The sequence below is a fragment of the Rhipicephalus sanguineus genome, chromosome 8, assembly GCF_013339695.2.
Source record: "Rhipicephalus sanguineus isolate Rsan-2018 chromosome 8, BIME_Rsan_1.4, whole genome shotgun sequence".
Lineage (NCBI taxonomy): Eukaryota > Metazoa > Arthropoda > Arachnida > Ixodida > Ixodidae > Rhipicephalus > Rhipicephalus sanguineus.
Window position 1 is genome coordinate 54,838,796 of NC_051183.1, and position 10,951 is coordinate 54,849,746.

Below are 10,951 nucleotides of genomic sequence, written 5' to 3' on the forward strand. Positions count from 1 at the left end.
CCATTTTGCTTGATTTGTGAAAGGACGGGACCATTGGTTTGTAGGGAAGTTTCGTTCTGTAACCTCAAACACTGTGCTTCCTGAAATAAAAAGTAGCGTAACTTTAACCTTGTAAACGCTATATTTCTTGTCTCGTGAACTGTAACAACCCGTTCCTTCGTAGACAAAATTGTACATACATCAAGAAAACTTACATATATAAGTATGAAACCTATCATTCCATGACCAACTACGTGCGCTGCTAACCTTTATGTACTTTCTATTTTGAACCAGCTACTAGCCACGTAGGCTATTGGCCGAAGTATTTTGTACTCATCCTGTGATTACGTCTGAATAAAACACATCTTGGTTTGATTTTATGATCTATAACTTTGTTGTATGTCTTGGTTTAGACAGGTGCGACGAGAAGTATACACGCTTCGACTACACGTCGCGACAAGGGAGCCAACGTATGCTTTGCACTACAATACAACACACAGACGCTGCTCGGCACTCTGGGTGCGAACGCGCAGTGAACGTGGGTGCAGCCAGCGCTTCTGACGGTGGCGGCACGAAAGACTCACCTTGAGTCGCTGTTCACCTTAAGCTATATCGCCGGCGTTGACCTTGGCCTTGGCTAAGCTTGAAGGTCAGATTCACGCAACGAGGCGTTTTCTGGGTTTGAAACCAACTCAGACACGCATTTTGATTCGTGAAAGCAACATTCTTTATTAGCAGAGCGTTTTTTGATTACTATGCACCCACAGTGAAACACATGACGTTTGCACAATAGTGCGGAGCAAGTGGTTCAGCGATTTAGTAAAGGAACGAAGGTTATATCACAGACGAGCACTGCTAGTGCAGTAACACCACGCGTGCGTTTCCCAAAGGAAAAGAAACAGAACACATCCAGGTGCGCATGCGAGTGTGTATGACAAAATATGTTAACATTGCAAAAAGGCCATTCGAAGAACCGACTGCCCACGTGCCTGAAGCGTGACGACTTGAGTTTCCAGTGTCAACGATACACGTTGCCGCAGTTATGCCACAATAGAGAGTATGACATAGTCTATGACGTATTGTCTATCACCGGTGACGTACACCTGAGCGGACGAGTTGGTGGCGCCATCTAGCGATAGAGTTTATTCAATGAGGACAGAGCACTGTCATTACTCTGATCTGTAGACAACTGTTTATGTAATAAAATCATCAGCGGCGATATTGGTCAGTCACACCAACTTCCCTATTTCCTCCGTTGAAAACACCTCTGTATGCTGAAAAGGGTTTTAACGCTTCGTAGTAAGAGAAATTGTCAAGAGATGTCGCCACCTCAGCTGCCAATGTCATCGACGTCAACGCAAAAGTAGTATCCTGTGGTTAGTACGTGATACGCACAAGGCAAAGCTCCTGACAGCACAGCCTTCAAACAATCAGGTCAATTCTCACAGAACGTTCGCAGAATGCGACCATTTCCTTGTCGCTTGAAAAGTGTAATACACTCGCACAGCTGATGGAAGCAAGAGCTTGAGTCATCTGCTGTGCCGATTTACTCTTAACGTTACACCACCGTTCATTCGCGTTATATTCAATATCTATCTTGTCTCCAACCTGTTGGCCTTACCTTACAGTATCTAACAAAAGATCACGTGGATCTCCATAGTGCTGGGCGAGAGTGAGGACTGGCAACGACTGTGGATGGCGTTGACAACGTCTGAGTATCGTTGCAAATCTAACCTATACTACGTAACACGGAAGTTAACGAGTGCACCGTGCTTCCTGTACACCACGCTTCAGCTATCTGTGCTTGAGTAAAGGTAAATATTTCGAATGACATTTGATGTGCTAACCTCTCGTACATTCTATCGATACATTAGTCACAGCCTACACATGCGTATGTTTTCCCAAACTGTGCGAGTATACCCTTGAAAAATGTTTTATCATAAAATGCAAATGTAGGCGGCGTTTCGACAAGAGGACACGTCTTCGTCAGGGCGTCAACGACTATTGTGCTGCAGCCAAAACGACGGCTCAGGCGACATTCTCTTTCCAATGAATTTTTATGACTTGTTCCGTCCATGTTCTGCTGAATTTTCGCCTTCGAAGTACGTACCACGTACTTCAATCATATGCGAATCAGCAAAGGTCACACCTCAAATGGAATTCGAGATGGTCACCCTTTGCTGAGTGGTGGATGGATACAGTAATCACTTCCTGGCTACACAGTGGTGTAAACTACGTATTGGTCAGTATCTGTGTGTCACGTGTGAAAACATTTAGTGAAACCTCGTTTCGCAAGGATAACATGAGTGCACTGGTGATCTTGTGAAGGTGTATGGTGATACTGGTTGTGATCATTGAACAAGTAACGACACTGCTTGACGAACCAATTTCGAAGAAAGTGCACTGAGCAGATCACGGATTCAGCGATCCGTGCCGCGGGATTTTCAGCGATCCCTGTGCATAGACAATACGACAATAATTTCCTTAAGTGGAGCTAACGAGTTAGTGAAAACAATGCGAAAGCGTTAAGTGACCCTGTATGAGGCTCGTTCAACGAGTCCCCCCAAAAATAAATACAAACGCTCTGAAGGTTTTAAGAAAAAATAAATACCCACACTCGAGTGAACCCACATGCAGAAGGAAATCCCACTATAGGAACTTGTACGCCCTGTCTCACAAACACTTTTGTGAGAGCCAAGAAAATCGCTGTCAAAAAATAGTAATGTAGTTGCGAATTTCTGTACTTATAGTGGATACAGTACGTTAACACCAAAACTTATCGTTATAGCTCATAGTATAACACTGGTTGTCGCCTGAATGTTCATCATCGCCGGGACACTGTGCAATTGGCTCCTCTTATTCGCTTGCCTTGCGACTCACATGGTCCATCGCGTGCCTTTTGACCAACGTTCAGCATTCGTGTCCTATTCAGATTTATACCAGTTTCTGCGGTTGAGATCAATGTGTCAGGTGCATATTTTTAAATTTAAGTTGACAGCATATTTAACCCACCCCTCGAGGACCTCCCGACTTTACAGTATCTGCAAACAAATAAGTACACTAAATGCATTTGGTCCTTGCTAGTACACCTTGTGTTGGGGCATACAAATTAATTCGTATTGAAGTAACGAGAACCGTGACTAAACGGTGTCTTTTGCACAACTGTAAGCATCAAAGCCTTCTGCCACCATTCATTGAGCCACATCCCACCTGTAATGTTACGCAGCCAGGACAATAGAACCAGGCCACCTGAACTAAACGCGGTTTTTAAGTCGAGCATTCGAATGCCTAGTCGAATCACTACGGAAAGCCAAAAGCTACCGTGTCACATAGCGCATTACCAACAGGGACAACCACATCTATCTTAAGAGGACGTAGTGTAACTATAAGCACATACGTCTCCATTGTATAAGTGCTTTCCATAAAACTGTACGTTCCCACTAAGAGCTTCATGTGCCTCCGGTCCCAAATGTTTGTTTTGTGATCTCGAGCTGCGATCGTGTGCTGAGTATATCAACGTTAAAATTGCACTGATGTCTCATTTGTGACGCAGCTAGTAGAAATTGAGACATTCAAAATCTCTTCTAGCGTATCCTGCCGATCATTTACCGCGGCTAGCTCTTTATGTATGTATGTATGTATGTATGTATGTATGTATGTATGTATGTATGTATGTATGTATGTATGTATGTATGTATGTATGTATGTATGTATGTATGTATGTATGTATGTATGTATGTATGTATGTATGTATGTATGTACGTAGTATGTATGTATGTATGTATGTATGTATGTATGTATGTATGTATGTATGTATGTATGTATGTATGTATGTATGTATGTATGTATGTATGTATGTATGCGGTGAAAGCGCACAGTCCCGGCCCCCGTCATTCACCGTGTCCTGTTCTGTGAACAAAGATGTCTGCTCTCTTCCGCCACAGAAAGGCTGTAAGGCCGCGCGCTTTCCGAAGTGTTAAATTCGATTTCTAGGTTCCCCACAACGAGGTTGCGTCCTTAGAAACCCCATTCCTTTTGTTGAAAACCTAGTAGGCCGTTATTACTCTGTGGGACAGGCTTAAGGTAAGAGGCTGTGGTCAACTGCATCCCGGCTTGGCATCACATTGCTTCTGGATGTAACTTCTCATCCTTACGAATCTTTCGCCAAGCGCAGGGTAGCAAACCAGATTACTAACTTAATAAGCGGTAGTAATTTCCTAACCTGTTAATCTCGCTCTCTTTCTCGAGGATGATTGATGTGGTTTCAATGTAATCTTTGGTCACGGATTGCATGCTCACGTCCTAGAATAACTTATCCGCATGACATCACTGCAGTGAGGCCCACCGACGTAAACCATTTAGAACAAAAGATGGGGAGGAGGAAACCTGTTGAGATTTGAGCTTTTGCTTCTTGGATAAGCGTCCTGCTGAGAAATGGAGTGGTTCAAGACAGCCAAATCTCTGACGTACTCTTTCACGCAAAGAGCTACACTTTCTAACACGCATCTCAAGCGTCTAGCTGCTGAGGGCAGCGTACCGGATAGCAGCGTAACATGTGTGTTATGTAACCATAGCAACAGCTGCTTCGCACATGACAGTGCACGTACGATGGTCTTTTTAGTGGAATGACTGAGTGCCACTTGGCGCTCACAAACAGCGAGCCACAAAGAAATGAAGCGTTCGGACAGCATTTCTTGTAAAGACTTGACCAAAAGCTCTGAGCATTCACAAGGACTGGCAGAAAAATTTCGTAAAGTATGCTCTGAGCAGTCAAAGTTTGTGAAGGCTTTTAGTCTTTTTAAAATTTGGTTCTGATGATGTACGCGGTAACTAGCGAGCGTCAGTGAGTTGATTGTGGATCTCACCAATTAAATACCAACAGGCACATGTTCTGACGCACGTATACCACAAGGGCCACTGACCATTGAATTGCCGAAGGGCTGAGGACTAAGCGGCCACCAGCACCGTGCTTAGAGCACACCGTTATGTCCCGCACCGGTAAACGCGAGTCTTTCGCGATAGCAGACCTTGGTCCGACACAAATGCTTCACGTCCAGGACACATTACATCTCACTGGGACGGCGAACGAGAGACGGCAGTTGTGTCTTACATCCCCCAGAAACAAAAATAAATAGAATTTAGTTCCTTCACGCCGCTAGGCTTCTATTTATCCAGTTCCTGACGACAGCTCATCTTCGACATCCAAAGTGTAGCGGACCACGAGTAGTTTCGATGGTCACCGGTATCGGCAGAGAAGGACATTGTCCGTTCACATGTCCAGGCACCTGAGCTTCCTCGAAGGCACGCTCGACGCGAAGTCGCTGGTCCCGCCCGCCGCCGCGGGCCCGGCCTCAGCGTCCACGTCTCTTTCTTCCTGTTCGCCGTTGTCCGAAAACAGGGAAAACCGTCGCAGCTGTTCCCAGGCCGACGTGGGAGGCTCGTAGGCGCTCATCTCCTGCAGTAACTCCCACGAGTCCTTTAGCCTGGTCTTCAGCAGGGACTCGAGCGTGAACAGGTGGTCGTCCCAGCAGTCCGGGACCTCTTCCCTCATGAAGCGGGCAAGCTTGAGGACGTACTCGGCGTTGGCGCCACAGAAACCCCTGGCGGCCATCACCTCGTCGGCCAGCTGGACGGAGCTGGCCGGTCCCAGGTAGAGCGGGTTGTTGGCCGTGGCGATGTACACGAGGGCGGGGAAAGGTTCTTCTCGAGGGTCCCTGGGCCTGAACTGGACGAAGCTGACTGAGTAGCCGCCCAGCTGGGCTTCTCGCTCGTCGAGGTATCCCAAGGAGTCCCGCGCGCTGGCGTCGTCCTCCCGCAGAAGAAAGGCCCGGCCCCACACTTGGCCCTGCAAATGCGCGAGGATAGGTTATGAGAAAGATGGCCAATGGTGAACGCGTCCAGTCTAGTTCACTGCTAAAGGGAACACGCAGTTTAGTTTTTGCCATCGATTATCACTGAGACATTACACAAGAGCGCCAAGAAAAATTCTTGAAGTGTGAAGGTATGCGTCTGATGGAATATATCGAACTTTTTACCGATAAGGGTATGGACACCGTTTAGTTATGATGTTTAGATTAATGTCAGACTGCTCCCTTTAACACTGCACCCTACTCTACGCCAACGTTAACATCGACACAATCGTCAATACCAACATAGGCGGATCCAGAGAGGATGGTGCAGATATCCTGACCCCCTCCCTTAATTTTTGAATGTACAATGTGAGTATGGGTGTGGTGACGCCCCATACTCACCTTTAGGTTTCTGCCTTCCCATAAGCTTTTAAGATAAAACGGGGCTGAAAGCAATACCAACTAGCTCAAACCAGGATTCTGCTAGGATATTCTGCTAGGATAAGAAAGGCGCGTATAAGTATACGAAAGATGCCGCAATGCAGGTCTAACCACTTCACAGTGAAACGGTATGAGCCTTTGGACAGAAGATGAAGAAGCACGAGAGCCGGGGCAGGAAAGAAGAGGGAGAGGAAGTTAAAAATAAAGCAGATTAAGATGGACGAAAGTTCCATACTGAAGCTTTAATGCTGTTCCGTTCTTTTAAGTGGGAACATTGCATTATTTTGGCGCAGCCGGCCATCGAACAAGCTATATTGTAAAACGAATGTAAGTGCATTTCATTCGCATCAGAGTGCCGCATTCGTGACCTGGAACCGAACCCGCGACTTTGCGCTGTGCGGGAGAGCACACCAACCACTGAAGAATCACGGGAAATTTGTTGTCGTTGGCTAATAGTGGTTATTCGGCAACTGTAACTAGAATTTGAAGCTTTGGTACAGGAACACCCACTGCCATGAAAATTTGCTGCTTTATATTAAAGTATTAAGGATGAGACAAATACAGGGATATTTATTGATACGGTGCAGCGCAACACTGTTAGTAAAAGTGATTCAGCTTAAATGTAACTCCCGACGCTTTGAACAGTGACTAAGTTAGTATAACGGGCACCGCAGGAAGGCTTTCTTGTTTTTGGTGTTCCTGGAATTTCTATTTTTACGCTTATAAGCCCACTGCCGCACACCGAAGTAAACTTGGACAATACTCTCTGAGCTGTTCACAGCTGCGCGCAAAATCTTCCGCTGCGCAAATAAACAGAAGGAACAAGGGTTCGGGGAAACAGACCAGCAAAACATTTTCGCAATGACCATGACCGTGAAAGGACAGACCATGACGTGGCTACCCTTCTAAGAACTGCACGAGACATGGCTGTCATACTGACGAGAAACCTTGATGTTGAAAACGCCAGAGCAGTCAAGCCGTCTAGGAGATGACAGTCGCCACTGGACATTTGAGTGATCGGCGGTAAACAACGACATCATACCCTGGACACGTCATAGATTTCTCTTCTTTTAGCACTGCTCATACGTATTTCCATCAACGTTGAGAAACAATCTGCAGAAAGCTCCCGAAGGACAACCGGAAACAAATGCATTTTTATAGGCATCCCATGGCAGCCGTCACATGTGATTCATTTGTGTACCTAACATGACTACTCCGTGGATCCCAGGGAACATATGCCAACGGAGACGTACTTGAAAAACAATGTAGGGCGTAGATGCTAACGAAACAACTTGTTTTAGACAGTCCGGTAAGACCGCGTCAATGCTTGTTTTTGCTGTCTTGCGAACCGTAGAAGTATATGTGGTCTCCAGGCACGTGGGACATTGTAAAAGCCCGCTTAACACAAAAAAAAATATTTTCCGATAGACAGCATCTAGAAGTATTCATGGCCGTCTAGGCCTGGGATCAGGCTTATTACACAGAAAAGCTTGTGGAAAACAATAAATTGCTTACATCGCGCGCGCACACACACACACACACACACACACACACACACACACACACACACACACACACACACACACACACACACACACACACACACACACACACACACACACACACACAGAAAAAATGATTACACAAATATGTAATTGTTTTTTTTTCTAAGGTAGCCCAGGTGATCACCCAGCTTTCGTTCCCTTATGTCATCGTCATTGCCTATAGTGACCAAGCTGTCACCCAAGCCTTATGCTACGGCAGTATGCGTGCCAGTTTCATCGCTTCAAAAGCGAATACAACACGTCACCTGGGCCATCTTAGCGGATTTGGGAAATCAAAGAGAGCAAAAAAAAAAAAAAACGGAAAAGAAAGTCAAGTCGGTAATGTCGTAAAGGTGAAGAATGCTGCATGCAGAGTATCAAGGACGTTGAAAAGTTCAGACGTTCAGTGTAACGTCTTAAGCTTGAGATCCAACAGCTGCGTGAAGTTACAAAAAAAAAACAAAAAAAAACGAGGACTCGGTGTGAACTTAAAAGTGGGATAATAGAAGCCTACATCGCGGGGAAGAAGAGTGCCTTCATAAATTCGGATTTCTACCTAGTCGCAGACTTGCTCTCTTTTTTTTTCCCCCCTCGTTTTTCTGCGATGCAAGATAGCTTTCTTTCTCGCGCGGTAATCCGGTAAAACTGTTTTACTGCCTTACGGCGGCAGCTGTCAGAGAACAGATCTGTTGACACATATGCAGATATACAGCCCAGGCCGTTACAAGCTGGAACATCTAAGGCATGACAGTAAGTTGAAGATGCACGGCCATGAGCTGCGTGTCCTCAGTGCTGAAAGATGCTGAATGCATCTCGCAGCAGGGCCTGTATTTTGCGTTGCGCTTTCTTTCTGATGGTAGCGAAGTACTTACGTTGCAGTTACAGTACCTTAAGGCAAAGAAGTGTTTTGCTCAAGTTGTAACAGATCTAAGTATCCACGCTGGCAATAAGGAAAATTTGGTAATTAACGTGACCGAGATCATTTAATCAACAATTTGTTTGTGGTCCTGCGAATGAACTTGCAATCGCTCTTCATAAACCGTAAGAATAATTGGGACAATAAGCATTGGCTAACGAGGTAATTGAAAAGGAAATGAAAGTAGCAGGAAACGGGCGCTGCTAAGCTGCTGCTTGTGTTTTGAAAACAAGCCTAGAGATAGATGAACTTAATAACAAAAGCCCAATAAAACGTTCTTTCCCCTTATAGAACTATCGAGTTCTTTACAGTACTTTTACAATAAGACAAGTATCGACGTCTCAGATCACTGCATACGAGTCTACCATAATACTAACCGAAATGGAAGCCTCAAAAGAGCACAGTGATGCAGTCTAACCGACGGAGACGTTAGACAAATAGCTCGACAGTAACTACGCATTCTGTCAACACTGGCTCAAGAGATCAACCAACAGCGATTAGGGCGAAAGGAGCTCCTGCTGTGACGTTGAACCTGCCGACTGAACAAATACGCACGGGCAAACAAGAAGGTACATCGTGCATTTAATGGATAGGCTGACATCAGCGGGAGAATAGTTAAACCTGTTAATGTTTACCCTATTCACTGGCTGAGCCGGAAAACTCTTGGAAGCAGACGTGCTTGCAAAAAAGTGTCAACATACAATAGACTTAAGAAAAGCAAACAGAGGTTATCTTGCAATGTGCGTCTGGGATTAACGTTTGCAAGAAAGAAAAAAAAACATTTAAAGGCAAGAGAAGGCTGACTTTGTGAACTACAGTTTTGTCACTTTCATCGGCTAGCAAAGTTTGATCACACACACAAAAAAGAGTGCTGCTTCGAGTAGACAGAAATAAAATGCTGGTTCCTGTTCTCCGGCGAGCGCACCGATCCAGGATTAATGGACACCGCCCATATAGGAGGACTGAAGGTGGGAGGGTAGAGGGGCGGAGAGGGGGGGGGGGTCGTCAGAGCAAACACAACAGGTGGCTCGGGGTCACAGGTCGGTCTGGGAGGGTCACGGCTCCGCACCCAAGAAGAGATCCCCACACCCCTCTAGCCCAGCCACCCCGCACCTCCCTACACCCTAACACAGGGATACCCCCACCCAAAGAACTGGCGGGGTTCCCCAGCCATGGCCGTAGCCCGTGGCCAACACGTTCGGGTCGGAACCACCGACCTGTCTTCTTCGACAGTGAGATTTGAGGAGAGGTGGAGGGGGACACTGGGTGAACCTTCAGCACATGTGCAAGACGATGGTGGGTGCGTCCCTCTTTTCTTGAGCTGTGCCATTATTGTCGAAGAAAGAAGGGGGGACAAGGTGGGGTGTTTGGAAGGTGGGTTGGAGGGCTCTGGCGGCGGACCTTTGTGCAGAAAAGAACTGGGGTGCTGCTTCCTTCGCAACCTAGAAACAGGGACGATAAGACCATGGCCTCTTTCCTTGACGAAGGAGGGAGTGCGGGGAAAAGAAAGGATGAACTTCTTAAGAAATTAGAGTGAACGAGACGCGTCAAGAATAGAATGAAAGGCAAGGAGTGAAGGTGAAAGGTGACAGCCTCGCAACCTCTATGCCCTTGGTTCTTTCAGTGGCAGGTTACCCAATTAAGCGGGCCTACAAGAGACGAATTCGGAAGCTCCAAACTTACAAATTGTGATACTGAATTGCGTCTCATCAAAAAAGTGGTCCTCTACGGTGACTCCGTTGACATAGCTTGTTGAGGCTAGGTGTGGGGCTCGATTCAAAGGCGCTGCTGTGGAATTACTATGGCTTGCGTAAGAATGGGATATGATTTGCGTTACTATATTTAAGAAACGCATTAGAAGTGAGGCAGTCGAACTAGGAATTGAGCACTGGATCGAGCGTTTCGACAAGAGGTTCGTCAAGGTGACACAATGAAGACAAATTGTTTCGCATCATAATGTTTCGCAACATAATGTTTCGCATCATTATCGACTTGGAACAGCCTTCCTCTTAATGCTAAGCAGTCGTCTTCGTTAGCCCTTAAAAAAAAAAAACATTTGCATTTCTTCTTGATAACTTATAATTGTGAGATGTATGATATTATCCTGACTTGCTCTCATTTCCTGTACTGCTATTACTTCAACACCTCCTCATCTTTTTCTTTCTGTGATCGTTCATTATTCATTTAGACAAGATTTTTGTTTTGTTTTTTTTCTGTTGGAA

At 45.8% G+C, this 10,951-nt stretch overlaps 1 protein-coding gene across 1 annotated transcript in view; it reads right to left on the reverse strand.

Annotated features, from left to right (window-relative positions):
* Positions 1-682: 682 nt before the first annotated feature.
* The window catches only part of LOC119401930 (putative glutathione-specific gamma-glutamylcyclotransferase 2), a 27,235-nt gene continuing 16,966 nt past the window's right edge, over positions 683-10,951 (reverse strand). The window contains exon 2 of the mRNA XM_037668954.2: positions 683-5,824. Coding sequence (XP_037524882.2) covers positions 5,249-5,824 — 576 coding nt within the window. The 3' untranslated portion in view covers positions 683-5,248. The remainder of the gene's footprint in view (positions 5,825-10,951) is intronic.